Raw genomic sequence first — 21,409 nt, 5'->3', positions numbered from 1 at the left:
TTCTCTCGGCCAAAGTCAGCTGGGATTGGCTCCAGCTCACCAATGACCCTCACCCATGAGGACAAGCGCTACAGAAAATAGATAGATAGTATGTTATCTGCAAGTGTTCTTTTATTATTACACGTGTGTAACAAGGGAGGACCTTTATAGCGGGTGATTTTTATGGAAGTGTTTCTTCATGATTATTCGTCTTTTGTGCATTTACCTGACATGTGTTGTGGAATTTCTTCAACAGACAAATAATGACTTGAGAAATGAGTGTGAGTCATTTGTTATCTTTATTTTAATAACAAGGCCAACAAATAACAAAATATGTTGTAGTTCATTGGGGCAAATTATAAAATGCTATATCTCTGTTGTCTATCTATGCTATGACGAGACTTTGTGAGATGCATTAAAGTAGTATACTACTATATATTACTATATATTATATATACTATATATAATACTACTACTACTACTACTATATACTATACTACTATATACTACTATATATATAAAGTAGTATACTAACGCCGAATGCATATTAAATCCATGTGAGTCAAAACAATCCTTCTTAACGCTATGCCTTAATGGCATAACAACAAGGTACATGGCTATGTGGCCTTGTGGGACTCAAGGCTGGAAAACAGAGCAGTCAAACAATCCTTCTTTTACTATGGGTTGGCATAAAAACCAGACACTTCGGTATGACATTTTGTGGTTCTCGAGGCTGGAACACTGGACAGATACATGGACGGTTAGAACAATCCTGAAAGACATGTATCAGCATAACAACGCAACACTGGGGTATGAGGCCTTGCTGGTCTTGAGGCTAGAACACTGGACAATCCAAACAATCCTTCTTATGGCTATGTATTATCATAAAAACCAGATACCTAGGTACTGTATTTCACGTAATGGGTTTTGAGGCTGGAACACAGGACAGATACGTGGATGGTTAAACAATCCTCCTAAATGCCACACTTGGGTATGGAGCCTAGCGGGTCGTGAGGCTGCACCACACGATGGTTAAACAGTCCAACTTGAAGCTACTGTTTATATTGGCATCGCAACCAGACAAACACTTCGGTAAAGTATGTCCCCCTTGTAGGTTTTAGAGCTGGAACACGGGACAGTTAAACAATCCTTCTTCAAGCTACATAAGGGCATGACAACCAGACACCTGGGACCTTGAAGGTGGAACAAGACTAATATTTAAAACATCCTTTAAAGTGCAATCAATAGAATATTTAATATTGTGATATAGTAAATAATACAATACCCCCCAAAATTGTTTAATCGCCTTGAAAGTAAGACATTTGGGCAAATGTTCACCCAAGCGGACCTGGTGGACTGTAGACTGTACGTTAACCATCACACACACACACACACACACGCACACACACACAGAGGGAGGGAGGCAATTGTCGAGGAGTGGCTGCTCATAAAAGGAGCGACAAAAAAGCAGGCGACTGCGTTTGTGACTCGACACTCCCACGTGCAGTAAGTTGTTCTCTTTTTGATCATTTGTGATTTACTGGCAAATTGTGCTAATTTGTGTTTTTGTTTTTTTTCTCAATTCCAGGAGTTTCACGAGCTGTTAGAGAATGTACGGGAACAACCAAGGTAAATGACACCCAGAAAACTGAGCATTACTTTTGCTGTTTTAAACTCTCCTGTTAAGTTACATTTGTCAGGAACAGCCATTAATGTTCCCGGATATATTTGACCCATCATGTGTTTAACCAAGTAAAATTAAATGAAATAAAAACATTCCAGTATATATTTGTATTATTCTTATTATTAACTCCATTACTAACAAAAACATTTAAATGAATTAAACAAAAATGTTAAAATGAAATTTAAACGAACCATGCTAATTACACTTATTTAAATAATTCTATTTCTATTACTTTAAAATCAGTCGATGTAACCCGCAAGCTGCAACATAATTGGAGATTTAATGTACGTATTTCTATGACATTCAAACGGGTCAATTGATTTTGACTCTGAATATAACATGAGGATTCGTTGAATGAACTAATCCCACTTCTTTTCTTTCCTCTGTGTGTAAAGGGAATCAGTACCCTCAGGGCTACCCCAACCAGCCTGGGGGATGCCCGCAATATCCTTCTGGAGGATACCCTCAGTATCCACCAGGTGGCTGTCCTCCTCAGCCCTGCTGCACACCTTGCTGTGAATCGAGTCATGGACATGGACATGGGCATGATCATGGGCATGATCATGGGCATGGGCATGATCATGGGCATGGGCATGGTCATGGGAATGATCATGGGCATGCTCATGGGCATGGCCATGGACATGGACATGATCATGGACACGGGCATGGTCATGGTGGTCATTGTCATGGCAAACACAAGCACAAGCATGGCCACAAGCATGGCAAGTGCCACAAGAAAGGAAAGGACTGCCATGGGGTAAGACCTACTCACCCATGTGAGGTCTTCTGCAAAACAAATTCCCAATGTTCATGCTTGTATTCTCAATCTATGTTTTTTGTTTTCTTCAGTCGTCCAGCAGTTCCTGCAGCAGCGACTCTGACTAGACGAAATCCCCCAAGATGCCAGCAGAAATGTGAAGGATACCCCAAAAATAAACATTGGAAGATAATGGTGCGCTTAACTCTCCTGTTGTGTTTTTTTCCTTTGGTACACCTAAATATTTCAATGTGACTCACTGTATGTTTAAACATAAAAAAAAAACTACAATGCCTCATATTTACAGTATGTTTTAATTAAATAAATAAAAACAATATTTTCTATTTTTTGCATTATTATTTTTTTTACAAAATGTATTTAATATAACATGTAAATAAATGATTACAAAGAACAACAATTTTAAATATTTTTAAATTACAAATATATAATAAATACTGTTACATTAATTAAAAATAAATTAAAAACATAACATACAATGTTTTTGGTCATTTTTAGAAATATTAACAGGAGTCAATTTGACCCGCAGCATGTTCAACCATAAAAAAGTAACTTTTCTTTTTTTTTTTACATTTTTATTGCATCATGTAATTTCATTATCCATAATAGATTACAATAACTAAACATATATAATAACATTATAAAATGAATCAATTATATTACATACATAATTACCCCGCCCCCACCCCCCAAAAAAAAGAAAGTTAAAAAAAAACCGTTTTTCTCATTTTAAAAAATATTAACGGGGTCAATTTAACCTGCAGTGTGTTTAACCATCAAAAAAGTGAATTTCTTTTTTTTTACACAATACATTTACCCTTTACTATGCAGTACATTTGCCTGACTTTGGTACAGGCAGCGTGGCTTCATTTCCCACTCAATGAAAGTGTGAATGCGAGTGAGACGGTTGTTCGTTTCTCCGTGCCCTGCGACTGAATGCTGACCAATCCAGGGTGTAGTCCGCCTTTTGCCCAAAGTCAGCTGGGATAGGCTGCGGCACCTCACAACCCTGAATAAGGATAAGCAGTATTTGAAATGGATGGATGGATATTTACCATAACATGTCAATTCCAATTTAAAAACAAAATCAATAATATAAATCAAAAAAAAATAATACAAAGAATATATTTTCCTTTTAAAAAATATTTACATGGGTCAATTTAACCCGCAACATAACAGGAGGCTTAAACATGACTCATCTCCCATATGCCAAACGTTCTGGGCATTGCAACAGACACACTAGCACTGTACAGGCTTTACGACCCATGTAAGACTTGACAAGAATTTCTTGTGTTTGAAGCAGATGTGTGTCTTTTGTAGTAGACTCGAGTGGACTTTGCAACGTTCTAGTGACTTCCCTGACCAAAATAAAAGAAACTCCTGGAGATAAGCGCTTATTCTCGCTGACAAACTGACCTCATTCCTTTGCTATGGGAGAGGTTGACCTTTATCTATTTCCTCAAGCCGCGCCTTATCCCAACAGTATTTGCCATCTTGAAATCTCACATCTAATCCTGTTTTCATAAATCGGAATAAATTCGAGATAACTGCCCAGAGATGGGCCACACCTTGCTGTCACTTTGAGGACCTGCTTCTACTTTGCAATAAACTGAAAACATTTGGGTTTCACATCAAAAGACGAGACTGCATTCATACTTGGTGTAGCCGACATGAAAACCAGAGACCTGTGTGGGGGTGGAAAAACAAGAAACTGTGAAGCAGAAAGAAAATGAGGATGAAATGTAGTCAAGCACACAACTGTGTTTTTATAAGGGCGCTATTCTAAGATTCAAGAGTTCAGCTGTTTCTTCTTTCTGCACAGCTTTGTTTTTTTCTTTTCTTTTCTTGAGATCTAGGATTTATGTGTGTCCGTTGTGTAAATGTGTCCTAAAGCTCTTCTTTCTAAAGTCCCAGAGAGAACGAGTTTCTTTCTCACACCTGTCAGCCCAATTCGATGTGACATCGTCCTGAAAGTAGTACACAATACTTTGGTTCACCTATAAAATTGTATTCAGTTAGATATTGCAATGTTCTAAGCTGTCGTATCTGATGCAAATGTAAATAACGAAAATTATCTTTTGATGTCGAAACCAAATGATTTCAATTTACAGCGAAAATAAAGGAATGTTCAGTACTTATCCATTACTTTTATCGGGGACTAATTGCACATATAAATGTATCAATTAGAATCGTGTAATATTGCGAGCACAAACCAAAAATAAGCATTAAATTGAGGATCTGGAACTTCTTAATCCATTTTTTTTCCGGGCTGTTCCAAACGCATCTCGGGAGGTCACTCGCGCTGACCAAGAAGAGATGGCTGCCTCCTTCAGGAAGTTAAAAGAAGCTTACAGCTACACTCCAGGCTATGAAAGCTCAAATACGAGCTATATTTTAAAATTAGTGAGAGCGACTGAGCAAAAAAAACTATTCGAAAGCAGTTTTATTTATCCTTCTGTGGCCACCGCATCGCCAGTAGGTGGCAACGTGCCCGAAGTCGCTCAGCGAAATTCCCGGGCTTGTCCCGAACGCATCATGTGACGTAAATCACGTGTCGAAGAAAAGTCACGCTAAAAGCTTAAAAGAAGTCAAAGCCAAACCATGGCATTAACAGTATTTAAATTAAATCACCCTCTGTGCCCACGTATGTTTTATATTGGTTGCCGTACCACCGTGCCACGAGTTGGTGTCAATGTGGACCGAGGCGGCTCATTTATTGCTTTTTTTCCCCAAATCTTTATTGAAAATATTCAACTTACAAACAAACCAAAACTGGATTTTTGTTTTTAACATTTCCAAGCGCCTTCATCCTTGCAGCTTGTGAGAACAAAAGTCATTCCTCCAACGTGAGAACCTCGTCTGCGCTGCCACGTTATTTAGCGACTGAACACACTGGAAACAACATTCGAGCCCTATCGAATCAGAAAACGGATTCAGTAGGGCACGTCTCATCCTGAAGTTGTCAGTCCAAAATCTTGAGACAAATTCAAACCTAGATTGTTTTTTTTCCCAACTGTTTTCAATATGCAATAAACCACTGAGCCATGCCATTAAAAAAAAAACAACAACAACAACAACCTATGAAACCAAAACACCAGCTCCGCCGCCTCCTTCACTATCTTTGGAGGATGCCGTCGACTGGCCTTGCGCATCTCCCTCGCCCACCAGGCGAATGTTGTAGCGTTCTCTGTACTCTGTGAGTTCACGCCCCTTCTCCTGCATCTTGGTGTTGATGGACTCAATTATTTTGGAGAGCTGCTCCTTGTTGCTCTGCAATGCCGGCATAACTTCTTTCACTGTCCTCTCCACCAACACGCCGCCAACAAGACGGAAGCATTTCCGGGATGGATCCACGCCCTTCAGGGTCTCAATGACTAGGCTGTGTTCATTCGATTCCATCTCTAACTCGGCTGCTTTAGAGGCCATGTTGCGTTGCTCCTGACGCATCCTCTGAAATGTTGCCACCACCTGTTCGGCGGAGGGGCTGGACTGTTTTCCCCCGCCACTGCTACCAGGTTGGGAAGCCGTGTTGTTAGCGTTCGCAGCCATTTTGGAAGTTGGTGACGGGAGTGTGTCTTCTTCTTCTTGTTCTACAAACCAAAAAAGGAGGTGGCTCCCGGACGTTACATCACGTGACGTCACTATTGTGACCAATCAGGAGTAGCTACTACCTCTATCAGGAAGTGAAGAGGCCCAGTGTCCGAAGACGAACAACAGCTAACAGTCATGTCATTAACAACATTGGCATGTAAACACAGGTATTTCTATTCAGTTGTTGCCGCATGGTCATTTTTTGCTGCCGTTATGAAATGCTGGAAGTATGTTATAAGGCCCAGTCACAGTGGGGTGTTAAGTAAAAAACAAATTAAAAAAAACTGGAAAAAAATCACTACCTCTATCATGTCATCATACGCATTGTTGATAATAAGTCATATACGCGAAAATAGAAGGTGACCATTATGTTGTTGCTTCTTTCAGACTCAGATCCATCTGCAGACTGCATCGAATTCAAGGACACATGGTGAGGGAACGACTGCTTTGTGGTTTTCAGGAGGATGGTTACAAGCCCTCTGAAAAGCACAAAGGAGTTGTTCGTAAGATCAAAATATCATGTTGTAAACCGAGGACCCGGTTACGCGGTTTACGACATACGATATTTTGATCTTACGAACGACGTGAAATGAACTAGTTTGCGCAAAAGAATACGTCAAATCACTCGACAAAGAAGGCACGCTTAGTTTCCGCTGTACTTACTTACAGTTTCCCATTTGGTTCTTTTCTATTTATGGCCTATAAATGTTTTTCAAACAAATATGTTATACTGTAATTATTATGACTTAACTACTGCGTAGGCTATTAGACTCCAGTAGGAATGTCCCCATTGTGGGACAATGACTATACTCAATGTTCAAAACTTTTATGTGCATGAAATAAAATTGTTTCTCTTTGGCTCCAGATGTCCAGTCGAGTGGAGCCCGAGGTTCTCCTCGAGAAGGTGGGCCGGGCCGGTGTGATCACAATGAACAGGCCCAAAGTGCTAAATGCCCTCAACTTCACCATGATCAGAGCCATCTACCCCCAGCTCAAGGTATAGGCTAAAGTGCTCTTCATAAATTATGAACCTCCTTGTCACTGTGTGGTTTTAAGATGTTGTGTTGTTAGAAATGGGAGAGTGACAGCGACACGGACCTTGTGATCATCAAAGGAGCAGGCGGGAAAGCATTTTGCGCCGGTGGAGACATCAGAGGTACTAGTGGTTAAACTCCTGTATTACTCAGCAGTTTCAGATTTGTCACTCAAAAAACAAACTATTGCAATTTTGAAAAATGCACTGACTATGCAAGGACACTGCTGTGTATGTCGCCACTTTGCAACTTATATAAATGACTGCTTTCGTATTAGCCTTCTGTTTTTTTTACAGTGGACCCACCCCCACATCATTATGATTTGCCACGCATGGATTCACCTATTCAGTGTTTTTTTGTTTTGCTTCGTTTTTCAAATTTTTTTGACATTTTTTTCAATTTATTTTTAAAAGATTGTCTTTTTTTCCCCTGAATGAACACGCTTATTGGTAGTTTATCCCGGAATTTAGTCAATAGTTTTGGGTTAAAAATATTTTTTTTGAAAAAAAAAAAAAAAAAAAAAAAACGTGACCGTGCTCGTAACTCAAATACTCAATACTCAAATATCTTTCCTCATTGAAATGAATGAAAATGCCATAAATGCGTTACAACCAACCGAAAAAACACTACCAAAAACTACTGTGTTTTTAATATAAAAAAAACTCTACAATAATGTAGTTTATAAAAATGATACAGTAATTACATAATTAAATAAAATGTAAGTAATTAAACAGTTTGTGTATCATGATTTCATGCATTAATTAAATGGGCTTTGTGTGTCTGGTGTGCATGCTTCAGCCACCAGGAGGCAGTATAATACATACAGACATACTACACGTAGTCTTCATGACGAAACACAGGAGACCGTCACAACTAAGCTTGAAGTAAATATAATAAAGAATATATGCCCATGAGTATTGTTATATTGTCTGTCTACATGTTTTGCTACTGTTTGTTTGAAGTTGTTTAAAGGTTTATAACCACCCCGAAATCGTGGCTAGTTTTCTTAGCCCATCCATGGCATATCCCATTATGTGTCAGCATTAAGCTAGTGGACGTTTCCTTGTCAGTCCAAACTCCCCATCGGGCTTCCGCTTCTTCTTGTGAATTAAATGTCGTTCAAACTCCAACCAAGAAAGCTCCAGCATGTGCAGAAAGCCGACACCGATGTTTGATCAGAATTCAGAATTTGGTTTCCCATCGAATCCTACTGACTGTTGTCACATTTGATGCTTCATTTCTTTTCAGCAATTACTGAAGCGGGGAAAGTTGGCGATCCCCTTGCGAAGGTCTTTTTCCGTGAGGAATACATTCTGAACAATGCTATAGGTGAGCTTTATGGCCATTAAAATAAAAATTGTCTTCCCAATCAACCAATTTATGGTAAATCCCCTGTAGTTACTCACATTTCCCCGACATTTCTCCTCCTCATACATGTGATCTTTTCAGGAACATGCAGGAAACCATTTATTGCCTTCATCGACGGAATAACAATGGGAGGGGTAAGTGAAAGTTATTCATTTGAATAATAATTAAGATGGCACAGTGGCATTTCATGACACTTTTGATTGTACCTGTGGATTATATTCCAGTGGTACACTCGGGTGACTAAGGCTACGCCACTTGTTCTCAATGGGGTTGAGGTCAGGGGAAGATTCCAAACAGAGCAGGCATTTTGAGATAATGGACAGTTACTGTTATTAGGTGCGATGTAGATTTCCGTCTGAGGGTGTCGGCAGAGGACTTTGTGTTACCTGCTCAGAGTGCACGATGGCATCTGATTGGATAACACATTGTTGCCACCCTGCAGGAGTCAGATATAGCTTGAATTTGAATTATGACCTTACTCGCCACCCCCCACCAAAAATAACCAACATGAATCATTAGAGAGGTTTGCTGTTGGGCTTCAATATGTTTAACTTTTGTCCTTAACCGTCCTGTTATGTTTATTTCTTTTGGGATGGCAGAAATGTTCACGTGTCAATGTGACCTGCTGCAAGTTTAGTCATTCAAAAATAAATACAGTAATAAAAATAAAGAATGAACACTCCTTGCTCCCATTTGTGCCCCTTGTGTTACAACCGGGTTAATATATTTAACCATCCTTTTGTGTTATGGCTCAAATTGACCCATTTAAAACAAACAAAAATGTCTAAAGTGGCTTTTCACTTCTATATCGCATAGTAAGTGCGTTTTTATTATCATTTTGGACATTTTTGGATCATAAAAAATGCTTCAGGTCAATCTGAAACAGTAACATTGTTGCTACTCCTGCAATACAACCGTAAGAGGAGGATTTAAGTACCTTGTTTGGGTGTTTGTCAAAAAATAAATAAATAAATAGTGTGTGTGAGTGAGATATATATATATATATATATATATATATATATATATATATATATATATATATATATATATATATATATATATATATATATAATATATGTATGTTTGTGTGTGTGTGTGTGTAATTACATAATATTGGCAAATTGTTTTAACTTTAAAATCGGTCAGTTTCACCCATCACATCACAGTTGGGTTTAATCTTTCCGTGATGTGACCTTGACTGTAGTTTTAGTCCATATAATGTGTTTAAAGTACCTGTATTGTATTTATTTCAATAATAGTTTGAGTCAGAAGCAGGAATACCCAGAGGGAAGCCACATCAGCGCAAGCGGACCATAAGAACTCCACACAGAAAGCGAAAGCTGTAGCCGGAAAACTAGAACCTTCAGCATCTCTTCTTATAACCAGCGTATTTTCTCACTATTATGTCAAGTTTCCAGCATAATGCGGTCTGGCGAAGTGTTTATTTTTGCATGACTTGAATCCCCTGCAAAGGCTTAAGAATGATTATGTTAATTCGTTTACAAGAAAAGTAAACAAATTGTGACCTAAGAGCTGGATATTAGAGTGCATCTGGGAAGTATTCACAGCACTTCATTTTTTCCATATTTTGTTGCTTAAAAATAATTTCAAAACGTTTTCCTCCTTTAATGTGACCTATAGCCTGTACATCTCAATTGAATTTAAAATAATACATCTTTTCAAGAGGGGAAATAAAAATGAGCTGAGATAATGTTGTTGCACAAGTGTTGTTGCACTCTTATAACTCGGTGTTTGGCTGTGTTCAGAGTTAACTAATCACATGCAAACATGTGTTGAATGGTCAGCACACACCTGCCATCATTTCAAAATCAACTATTAATTAACCCCAAATAAAGTTCAAATGTTCTAGTAGGGTTTTCTTGACATTTCTGACTTCCTCCCACATTCAAAAACATGCATGTCAGGATCAATGAAGACTCTAAATTGTCCATTGAATGTTAGTTTGAGGGGTTGTTTGTCTTTATGTGCCCTGCGATTGGCTGGCGACCAGTCTCGGGTGAACCCAGTCGGTTGGGATAGACCCAAGTTTACCTCTGACCCTAATGAGGACAATTGCTGTAGAAAATGGATGATTAAACCTTTAATGTATAACAGGTACTGTAACATTAATACGCCACACATGGCCGACAACAGGACTTCGTTCTTCATTGTTGGGACTTCATTTGGGACTAAATTGTTGTCACGTTATTGTCTCATTCTCCACCCGCAGGGAGTTGGTCTGTCTGTTCACGGACGTTTTCGTGTGGCCACCGAAAGAACGATGTTCGCCATGCCCGAGACCGCTATTGGTAAGCCGCAATGTGGGTGTGAGCACTCAGCACGAGTGTGAGAGCTCACTTACAGACGAAAATGATCACTTTCGTGGATGACATCGCCAAAAGTGGTGCAAATTGCCACGCCCAGCCTCTTATGCTGGAATGTAGTTTGCTCATAAGATTAATTACTTATAGGCAGATGGCCCACTGCTCATGCCCCGTGAGGAGATTAACAATGGACAAATGACTACTGACATTAGGGAATGAATACATTGTTTTGTCACTTAAAAGCAAAGTAAACCCCAAATTCTGGGGGACAATAATACATTGTATATGCCACCACTAGTCTAAACACGGTATTATGATTGATATTGCATTCATGGAATGAGAATTAAACAGATTAATTCATGAATTTTCACCAAACCCAAACTTGCTAAAAAAATAAATAAAATCAAACCATAATGTCTTGGGTTGGGCATTGTTTCAATTTGAGCGATTCCGGTCCCGAGTCCGATTCCTCAATTCGATTCCAGTTCCGGTTCTTTTAGGGGGCTGGGTCAAAAAAGTTTGCATAGTTTAAATAAGGGGTTGTCCAAATTATGAACACCAATTTTTGTAGCAGCCCGCAGCATAGACTAAAATGAACGTTTGTCTCTGGGTTCTTTCTAACCAGTATCAATATCAGACCTATGAACTAAAAGGCAACGTGTGTGGAACTAACCAAATTTACTTAATATTCATTAATTTATGTTTCAGCTAAAAGTTAAATAGCATTGTTAGAATACTTATTTACAACTGTTTTATCACATCAAATGGTTTTTATGTGCAAGTTTTAACTTAACTTCCTGTTTTAAGCATGTAGCCTTTTATTTTGAAGGGATTCCTTTACCTAGCCACCGATGAGGAACAAGGTTTATGTTTGTGGTCCTGTGAGACAACGTTTATGTGAATTTTGTTCCAGTTCATTGTGATGTGAAGTTGCTAGTTTGACCTTTGGTGAAGTTTTAGGTCAATGTTAAGCTTGTAATGCAACTGGTTCTACTTTCTTTCCAGTATGGTAAAATAATTTAGATTTTATTTTTGTGTCAGTCATCCAATCCGGTTCCAATCAGTTCTCAATTCTCAATGCCCAACCCTAATCATGTCATCAACCCGTAGTTGTGCTAGTTATCGCAGCATACACAGGGAGTCCGCTATCTGTTTTCCGGGTTTGGTCATGTGACAGCAGAGGGCTATATTGCCAAACATGGTGGCCCACTAAGAAAATTAAAATTGATGGATTAATCCGTTCTGATTCTTATTCCGCGAATGCAGTATTAATCAGAATACCGTGTTTAGACTACCGTGGTCTTATACAATGTATTCTTGCAAAATAAATAAATAAAAGGTTTATGAGCATAACACCCATACACACACATCAGGCTTCTCCCAATGGTGGTTTAACCCTCCCGTTATGTGGCGCGTCATATTGACCCAAGTAATAAAATGTAGGAAAGGTTTAGTCTTTTCAGTATGAAAGTTAGTATGTTATGAACCTAAAAAAATGCATCAATGGATGTCCATAATGTTAACAACAATGACAATGTATTTGATGCTATTTTTCTGTACTCTCTGAACTGATAATATCCCTGCAGCAACCTCGACAGATTTAAGCGTCCCTGCAATCATCCGCCACGCTTTATGATAATACGTTTTCGGCCAACTGGTCTCTAATCCCACTGCAGTTCAGCGAGGCTCGTGCCACACAAACTGTGACCAGAAAAGCTTCAGTTCACATTTAGGAATGCTGAATTCAATTGAAAACACAGACGTAATTCCTAACAGATTACTGATGAAATATTTCAGATATGGAAACATTTTAGGTAATTTATTTATTTATTTTGCTTCTTGCACTGTCAATCATGCACATTTATGCACCCCCCCCCCCCACAATTTAAAGCAGTTCCCAGGTGTCTTACTAATGTGTGGGATGCTTACGTCTTCCTATTATTGAAGGGTTATTGTTTATTGCTGTTTTGAGGAGGCAGTCCTGTCTCCTGCAAATGAGCCACTGCTCTTGTTGCTTTACATGTCATAAATTGAAGTCTTGTGTTTCACTGTGACAGGTCTGTTCCCCGATGTGGGCGGTGGCTATTTCCTCCCGAGGCTTCAGGGAAAGTTGGGACTGTTTCTGGCTCTGACGGGCTTCCGCCTCAGAGGCCGTGACGTGCACAGAGCTGGAATTGCCACTCACTTTGTTGAGTCCAAGAAGGTATACGTATTGTGTTGCGGCTCCTTGTATTAATGCAATATTGTATAGAACATAGCCTAGAGAAACAGGAGTTATTTAGCATTATCCAAGGAAATGTTTCCAAAGACTTCTTATTATCATAACACCAATTCAACATAATATTAGCCAAATAGTGTCGTTACCCAAGTCATTTCTTAAGATTTTCGGAAAACAAGAAAGACAAAACAAATTGAGAAAACAGGAGGAGTCCAGTTGTCCTCGATTCAACCTTTGTGTACCATGACGACGGCTGGATACTGACGTGAAACACAAATTTTAGCAAGCACATTGGTATTTTTCATTCATATTGTGACAGTAAGTTTGAAGCACTTTGGCAATTATGCTAACAATAACTACCATGTGTACTAAAACCTAAATGCAATAGGAATTAAAAAGGAGCCTGGTTTTTTTTTTTAGGAAAAGAAAGTATTGTTATAATAACAAATAGATTTTGGGGGGGATAAAGTTATAATTAATAAAGTATTTTTTTCCCCCAAAAAAGTTGTAATCTTAGAACAAGAACAAAGGCATATTTTGTTGGGATAAAAAGGTCATACATTTGCAACAATAATGTTGTATTTTTCCAAGTTAAGGTAGTAATATTATGATATTCAAGTCAGTTAAAGGGATGAAAGTCATATTTTAAGAAGCAAATTTCAAAAGTACTTATTTTCTACAAAAGATGCCTATATTCTCTAAAAATTATGCCAAATGTTTTTGATTTTATTCATGCAGGGATGTCAAATGTGTGTGTACGTCACAGAAAACCGGATGCTGAGTCACTATGTGTCTGGCAGCTCCACAGGTGGCTTTTGTTTATATTTCTGTGGGTGGTGGAGGTTGAGTCGACTATTAACCTTAATTTGTCATGATAGATCAGCCACTGGATTTGTGTTTTAGGGGATATTTGTATTTGAGAGTGCGTCCGCATGCAGAGATCCGCTACTCTAATTGATAAATGGAACTCTGCAACTTGGTGAAGTCCTGCCTCCTGTTTTGAGGGATTACATTGTGACAACGCGAGAACCGGTCGTTACCATGACGACTTGGGACCAAGCTAGCCAGTGGCTTCTTGTTGGGCCTGAGTCTAAAAAAGTGACGTACACACGAGTCAGAGCACTGATTTTATTTTCACTCTTGAAGGCAGCGCTTCATCACTAAATTGCCTAGTTACACCCGGCAATTTAGTGTGCGGATTATTGTATGTGGGACATGCAGCGAACACATCACCAGATGTTTGATTGATACAAGGGCTTGAATAATCTCTTCCATACAGACTTGCTAAAAGTGTTCAATCACCTGTAAATTTGTTTTCAGTTTTGTATTTTTGTTCGTTTTTCACTGTAATAGATGCTGGACCTGGAGAAGGAACTGGTGGACTTGAGTTCTCCCTCTGCAGAGAATATCTCCAGCGTGTTAGACTCCTTCCAGAACGAGGTGAGGAGTCTGAACAGAACTTGATTGCTTTTGGTGTTTATAATCCATTTTGTACTTCTCTCAGAGCAGCCTCGATCGTGACAAGCCTTTTGTCCTGGAGAAGCATATGTCTGATATTGACAGGTAGGGAGTGAATCACTGCTGTGTCATGCAATTCTAAAAACGCTTGCTAATTACTGTATATTATAATCAAGCATGTAAAATGAGCACGTTGTTGCTTTCATCCCCAAAGGTTGTTCAGCTCAAATAGTATGGAAGGTATCATGCAGAACCTGAAGGCAGACGGATCAGATTTTGCTAAGAAACAAGTGGAGGTATTTGCTTGACTTTTAATCTGCCTTTTGATTTGTTTGCACTGTACAGTTTGCTTACCTAACTTAAAGTGGTCACTTGCCTCTAGTAACTAGAGTTGGTACAAAAATACATACCTTCAGGTTATTCAAAATGTCAGTACAGGATGCTTTTATGTCCATTGTTTTTATCTTCTACCAGACAAGTCAAATATTTCAATCTCAGTGTTGTAAGGGTTTGGGCTGATAAAATTATTATTATTTTTTTTAATGAATTACTAAAATTCTACTTATGTGGCTTTTTGATTGCGCTCTAAAGAGTTGAGCCTCTTGTTATATTGCGGGTCAAATCGACCCATTCTATCATTAAGGAAATACAGTTATAAGTACTTGTGCTTGATGAGTGGAATCAACATAATTAAAATGGGTTCATTTCACATATTTCAATGACGTTGTTAGTAATGCAGTTAATAACGATAAGAAAGAAAAAAGAAGTTGTATTAGTAATTAGAGCTGCATGCGGTGATGAGCGCGCCCGCGCAACCCTTTTTTCATGGCGAATTCTCAAAATAATTATCCAACTTGAAGCCATGCTTCACGATAAGAATTTTTTAAAAATGTGATTCCCAGACAACAATAAAATGATGTGGTGATGTTTTGATACACATTAGTCCAGATGGTATCCACGATTGGTTCGTTCTCAGCTCCCGCTTCCTCACCATCTGGTAAACATCTGTTAGGACCGCTGGAACAGAGCCAAGCCATTTGAGTGTATTAGTAATTAGCAGTTACCGCAGTTAAGCACCTAATGGGGTTAGTCTTGGTTTTGTGCCTCTTCGGCGCCATCTCACTCGTCCATGTGGAGCTTCTCGGGAGAAGCTGTGTTTCACAGAAAAGTAGCTTTCCTAAAACGCATTTAACTAATTCTGTTTTTCCACATCATATCCATTTGAATCGTCCAATGACGCCAGACCAAGGATGGATTATAAAAAAGACTGAAGATTATAGGCCCCTCCCCCGCATACAGCTCCACTGTTTGTTGCTGATGCCCTCCTCATTGCAGTCGGTATTAATAATGCAAAAGCACTTTGCTAAACCCTGCTGTTATGTAACACGTCAAATTGTCCCATTTTATTGTTAAAAATCAAATAAAAAAATAGTTAAACCTTTTTTTTTGGTGTGAAACGTCTTTTGTTTGGCAATTAAAATCCAATGAAAGTATACAAAATGGTTCATTTCACATATTTAAGAGTTTTTTTGGGGGGGCAATACTGAGGGAATTTTGTGAAAATGAGAGGTAGATATTGTGAGAGGAAAAAGTATGTGAACCCTTTGGAATTTCTGTATGAATTGGTCATAAAATGTGGCCTGATGTTCATCTAAATCACAAGAATATACAGTCTGCTTAAACTAATACCACACAAACAATATTATTGTAAGTAACGTAAACATTCCTAGAATCCAAACAATGAGACAAGATTGGAGATGTGGTTTAAAAGTGCTCTGGCTGCTAGAAAACACACAGCAGGTTAGAATTTTCTGCTGCCAATAAGCATTGCTTGACATGTTCCATGCCTCCCTTGAAAGAGCTCTGAGCAGACCTACAATTAAGAATTGATGGCTTATATAAAGATGGAAAAGGTTACAAAAGTATCTTAAAAGTCTTTGTTCATCAGGCCACGGTTAGACAAATTGTCTATAAATGGAGAAAGTTCAGAACTGTTGCTTCTCTTCCTCGGGGAGGGAGGGAGGCAGGGAGGGATGGATAGATAGATACATACTTACTTAATAAACTAATGGCCAACAAAATGGCCATTTATTCCCAAAATGGCAGCCTCCCTGTTCATCTGCCATCATGGGTCCTTGAGACATTTTTGTACATCCTGTAATGATAGACATGTCCGCCAAATTTGGTGTGTATCGGTGAAACTGGTCTCATGGGCTAATGTTTTAAAACATTTTCAGGTTGGCCAACTGAAGGAATTTGACCGAAATCTCAGATTTAGGCCAAAGTAGCTAACATCCTTTTCACTTTTGAGCATGAGTGCATAAGACTTTTTCGTGGATCCTGTTATGATAGACATGTCCACCCAATTTCATGGCCATTGGTAAAACTGATGTTCAGGGCAATTTTATTTTTCCCAACTTTCCATGGGTGGGTGCTACTTTGTGAGTTTTGGTAGGAAGAAATGTTCGGGACAAGCAATCAAATCACTTTCTCTTTGTCCCGGTTGTTCTTCCGCAGACATTGTCCAAGATGTCTCCCACGTCCTTGAAACTAACCTACAAACAGCTGCAGCTCGGCGCCACTCTCAACCTGCAGGACGTGTTGGTGATGGAGTATCGCTTGAGTCAGGCCTGTATGGTGAGAGAAGGCCACACTGGACACTTGTCCTTAAAAAGAGTTTATTCAGAAGTCACATGTACGTTATGCAAGTTATTTCAACCAACTTAGCCGTCCTCTTATGTTTGTTTCTTTGTTACACTAAAAATGTTCTTGGGACAACGTAACCCACCGCATGTTTAACCACTGGAAAAAAGTAATTGTGGGTTCAGTTGAGTTTTACTCTTGAATGAAATGTCAAACATGAAACTTGAATGTTTCATGGCAGCATCAATGTTATGCACTTCTCTATCCAATTCCTTTGAAGTCAAAGTAGAACATGACCCCTTAACATGGTTTGTGTCGCTTTGCAGCGGGGCTATGACTTCTACGAGGGCGTAAGAGCGGGTAAGTTGGACGCCGTGTCCATTTGTCACGTCTCTTAATGTCGCTAAACTCCATTTGTGTGTGTGTGTGTGTGTGTGTGTGTGTGTGTGTGTTAATCAGTTCTGGTTGACAAGGACCAGAGTCCCAAATGGAAGCCGCCCACCCTGGAGGAGGTTACCGATCCGAGTGTCGATCAGTGCTTCTCCTCGCTTGGAGACCTGGATCTGTCTTTGTGATGTCAGCTGACAATTTCAAATATGCACCATAGTGAGCAATGAACTTTTGTATCAGGTAATCAAGAACTGACTCCTGTGAACCATGTTGATAAGACAACAAAACTATGACAAACGGACTTTTTGTTTTTAGACAATGGTCTTTGGCATGCCAGCCCACCCATCGAGTGTGAAATTAAACAAGCAAGCTCATCTTTTATCTACTTATTTTTGAAAATGTGTGAGTGAGCCTTTCAGAATTTTGTTAAGTTGCGACGTCCTGATTCAACGTACAATAGTGACATAATAACGACATTTCTCCACCGAAGACTTGGTGGGTAAGGTAAGATGGATTGTGAATGTTGATTACAAGCAGAACTTTCTTCCCGAAAACTGCTCTGGCAAGCCACTCCAGTGCCTTCTTCCCTTTTCTGTGGCTGATGCGCTAGCCCTCAAGTGTCGTGCGGCAGCCTCTTGCTCGTATGTCCTTATATGGACAACGTGTCTCCAGTGATGAAGTGGCGTCGGCGCTTTGTGATCTCATCAACTAAACAAACTACAGTACAGCTTCATCTAGCGGTGCTTTTTTTCCCTCGGGGTGTTCACACACTGCCAGCGGATTGTGTGTGAGAATGCTATTTGATTTAATATTATTATTGTTAAAGTCACTTTTGTCTCCTTGTTATGGGCCCCGTTCAATTTGACCCACTTTAATAATATATTTTTTTGTAAGTATAATCAACTTATACAATGTAAATGGTTCATTTCACAGCTCAGTTACTGGTAATAATGACATATGGAGTAAACAATGTTTACTGGGATTTGTTTTAGTTTCTGACACTTTTGGATAATCAAACGTTACTATTCCGTAAAGCGAATGTAACTGGAGGAGTTCAGGTACACCCTGAACCGGTCGCCAGCCAATCGCAGGGCACACAGAAACAAAAAAAAACATTTGCACTCACATTCACACCTACGGGCAAGTTAGAGTCTTCAATCAAGCCACCATGCATGTTTTTGGGATGTGGGAGGAAACCGGAGTACCAGGAGAAAACGCACGCAGGCACGGGGAGAACATGCAAACACCACACAGGCGGGGCCGGATTTCAGCCTGAGTCCTCAGAACTATGAGGCAGACCCTCTAACCAGTCCTCCACCGTGCCGCCCATTGTAAAACATAATAGTGTTAAATAAACATAGCAGTCATGCCTGTTTCTTTCATGTTTCACTGGATGTCAGTATTTGAAAAGTTTTATAGAGCAAGCACATATCTGCTAAATACAGTATTTTTCATATTTTTTAAGAAAACTGGGATCTATAGTTCAAAAACTTGACGTGATAGAGAAAAACTGAGATCAGTTTTGGATTTGGTACCCAAAAATTAGTTAAAAACAGCTGTCAGACCTAACTCAACAACAATTGTGTTCCCCAGTAACAACCAGTATTGCTTATTTGTTGCTATTTCATCCTCTAGCAAGATCCAAATTGCAAAATTAAGAAAAAAGTAACCAGTGGAATTATATAAATTGATCAGTAATGAAGTTAATCATTCGACAATGTTTATTGTTTGTTTCTCCCCCCCCCCCTGCTGAAACTTCGTATAATTATACACACTGCGGATCAAATTGACCCAGGGACATGATTTCTGTTCCCGACAAAATAACGTAACAGGAGGGGTTAATCAATTCATTAACCAACATGATTGATTATCTCTCCCCAAAGTAGTCTGATGCGTCATAAATGGTTCATTATGAAGTAAATAATGAGATGCAATGTTTCTTTCTTCTGTAAATCAAACATTCATTCATTTACCCAGGTAGCAGTTGAGAGCAGACTTTCATTTGCAGTGCTGACCTGGCTGCAGACAGACAATGCCCCGGGTCAAATTGACCCAGGCACATTATTGAAGTTCCTTAGAAACATCATAACAGGAGGCCACGAGAAACCTTTTGAATAACATTGGTTATAAATAGCTTATTATTGATGAAGTCATATGCTTTGGATGCCGCTAAACGAGATAAACACTTTGAGTGAACTAGTTGCTAGGGAAGAAAGTGCTCATAAACCCTTGACGTTTTATGACTTTACCATCCGAGTTCCTGCTCAAGAGTAACTTTATTTTAATAGCGTTTACAACCCCGTTAACGATCCTCCCTGTCAAATAATCATCTCAGCTATTATGTAATGTCATAATCTTCCCCATTTACAGTTGATTTTTATTAGGCAAGTGTTCAAAGAGCAGAGCACAACGCCTACACTGGGCAATAAAGCACCATAAATGCACAGGGAGGATGAAGCACACTATTTGTGTCCACATCCAAATGAACCTTCGTGTTTTATGGCTACTATTTGCTTTGTGACCCTCCTGTTTTTTTTTCTTTCTTTGGGACACCAAAAATGTTTATGGATCAATATGAGATGCTACATTAACCATCCCGAAAATATGTGTGTGTGTGTGTGTGTGTGTGTATATATATATATATTTTTATTTTTAATTATTTCTTTTTTTTTTAAATGTCTGCATCGATTCTCAGTCATCAATATGGTAATCCGCAAAGGTTAAATTGAGGAAAGTGGAATCTCCTTGTTAAACTTGATCACAATATAGCATGTCGAATTTTTCTCTTAATAATATACAATAACAAATTAAACCTATTTTTTTTTTTTTTTTATTCTAATATTTGATTTTACATTTTTAAACAGGTCAAATTAGCATAACCTAAAGACATGTTTTCAAAAAATATGTAATGAAAAGAAGTAAAGAACAAGGCCGTGTCATTTTATTTTCAATATATATTTTGTGTTTTAGAGTGGCTCAGTTTGACCTTCCTGTTATTTTGTTTCTTAGGTACACCACCAATGTTCATGGGTCCATGTGACCCACTGTGCGTTTAATCAGGTATTTTCAGCATAATCTGCAATTTCCTTAATATTAAAAAAAAAACAAGACAAGGAAAAAAGGCCACCTCCCCAATAGTTTATTCAATTAAAAAGGTTCATTTGACCCCGCAAAAATAGTTTTTTAAAAAAGATATTGTGACTATTGGCCATCCCAGATGGCATTACAATGGGTCAATTTGACCCTCCTTTTATGTTTTTGAGGTATAGGTGTCTTACCCATGTTTATGGGTCAATGTGACACATCATTATGAAAATACAAAGAGATTTTTTTTCAAATTATGTTTTAAAAATAAGAAATGTAAAAGTATCAAACTCTTTTATTACTATTTTTTCGGGGGGTGGGGGAGCACTTAAAAAACAGGCAGTTTGACTTGCAACATAACAGGATGTTTGGGCCACTGTAAATCCCTCAAGTTCAAATAAATTGACTTATTATGTTTGTCCTACGTGGAAATGCACTTTTGTTCTAGCGTGCCGTAGCCCATATGGGCTTCAAATGTGTTACTGTGGATGAACATCATATTCACTTGTCGAACATCCAGCACTGTACAGTCAATGATGTGTCCCCTCACTGTGCCTCAGCCTTATTTTATCGTCCACTAGTGTGTGTGAGCGGCGCCTCTCTAGCTGTTCTTTTTATGGCTCACTGTGTCATAAAGCTCAAACTGGCTATATAATAGGATCAGACCATAGGATGTTCAATTGTGCCATTTATCAAACTGCAAAAAATAATATTACGACTAAATACTACTGCCAGCCTTCAAAGAATTGCTCCCTGAACCTTGTTATTTTTATATTGTTTCTTTGGTAAACCAGAATTTTTCATGTTAATTTTAATAAAATAAAATTAAAAAAATCTTAAAAAGAAGCCCAAATTAAACAC

At 38.7% G+C, this 21,409-nt stretch overlaps 3 protein-coding genes across 4 annotated transcripts; 2 read left to right on the top strand and 1 right to left on the bottom strand.

Annotated features, from left to right (window-relative positions):
- The first annotated feature begins 1,439 nt into the window (after positions 1 to 1,439).
- LOC133411027 (zinc transporter 7-like) lies at positions 1,440 to 2,612 on the top strand. The gene is made up of 4 exons (XM_061692824.1): positions 1,440 to 1,485; positions 1,568 to 1,608; positions 2,059 to 2,420; positions 2,513 to 2,612. The coding sequence occupies exons 2-4, from the start codon at positions 1,590 to 1,592 to the stop codon at positions 2,546 to 2,548; spliced, it is 417 nt and encodes a 138-aa protein (XP_061548808.1). The 5' UTR covers positions 1,440 to 1,485; positions 1,568 to 1,589; the 3' UTR covers positions 2,549 to 2,612.
- Positions 2,613 to 3,123: 511 nt separating this feature from the next.
- On the bottom strand, positions 3,124 to 6,023 carry LOC133410888 (prefoldin subunit 2-like). Its single transcript, XM_061692504.1, has 2 exons — positions 5,517 to 6,023; positions 3,124 to 3,447 (listed from the first exon to the last, which is right to left on the bottom strand). The coding sequence occupies exon 1, from the start codon at positions 5,985 to 5,987 to the stop codon at positions 5,517 to 5,519; it is 471 nt and encodes a 156-aa protein (XP_061548488.1). The 5' UTR covers positions 5,988 to 6,023; the 3' UTR covers positions 3,124 to 3,447.
- A 34-nt stretch (positions 6,024 to 6,057) lies between these two features.
- Positions 6,058 to 18,851, top strand: hibch (3-hydroxyisobutyryl-CoA hydrolase). Of its 2 annotated transcripts, XR_009769590.1 has the most exons (15): positions 6,058 to 6,196; positions 6,417 to 6,459; positions 6,895 to 7,026; positions 7,101 to 7,185; positions 8,312 to 8,392; positions 8,513 to 8,565; positions 10,662 to 10,740; positions 12,813 to 12,958; positions 14,327 to 14,413; positions 14,478 to 14,536; positions 14,646 to 14,727; positions 16,949 to 17,068; positions 17,401 to 17,434; positions 17,534 to 17,704; positions 17,780 to 18,851. XR_009769590.1 is itself a non-coding variant. In XM_061692503.1 (14 exons), exons 1-14 carry the CDS (start codon positions 6,165 to 6,167, stop codon positions 17,647 to 17,649), a joined length of 1,149 nt encoding a protein of 382 aa, XP_061548487.1. In that variant the 5' UTR covers positions 6,059 to 6,164; the 3' UTR covers positions 17,650 to 18,851. The 2 variants fall into 2 exon arrangements, 1 of the variants encoding a protein (XP_061548487.1); XM_061692503.1 differs by having other exon boundaries at positions 6,059 to 6,196; positions 17,534 to 18,851.
- Positions 18,852 to 21,409: the final 2,558 nt, after the last annotated feature.

This window comes from Phycodurus eques, chromosome 12 (assembly GCF_024500275.1).
Source record: "Phycodurus eques isolate BA_2022a chromosome 12, UOR_Pequ_1.1, whole genome shotgun sequence".
Lineage (NCBI taxonomy): Eukaryota > Metazoa > Chordata > Actinopteri > Syngnathiformes > Syngnathidae > Phycodurus > Phycodurus eques.
The sequence above is the reverse complement of the archived record's forward strand: the minus strand, read 5'-3'. Positions and strand labels throughout refer to the sequence as shown.

What these genes read in the sequence shown, in the direction of transcription:
- hibch (XM_061692503.1), top strand. Translation starts at nt 6,165, where the DNA reads ATGTCATTAACAACATTGGCATGTAAACACAG. An exon ending in CCATCTACCCCCAGCTCAAG is followed by an intron (nt 7,027 to 7,100) that starts GTATAGGCTAAA and finishes TTGTGTTGTTAG; the next exon opens with AAATGGGAGAGTGACAGCGA. An exon ending in CGCCGGTGGAGACATCAGAG is followed by an intron (nt 7,186 to 8,311) that starts GTACTAGTGGTT and finishes ATTTCTTTTCAG; the next exon opens with CAATTACTGAAGCGGGGAAA.
- LOC133411027 (XM_061692824.1), top strand. An exon ending in AAGGAAAGGACTGCCATGGG is followed by an intron (nt 2,421 to 2,512) that starts GTAAGACCTACT and finishes TGTTTTCTTCAG; the next exon opens with TCGTCCAGCAGTTCCTGCAG.
- LOC133410888 (XM_061692504.1), bottom strand. Translation starts at nt 5,987, where the DNA reads ATGGCTGCGAACGCTAACAACACGGCTTCCCAACCTGGTAGCAGTGGC.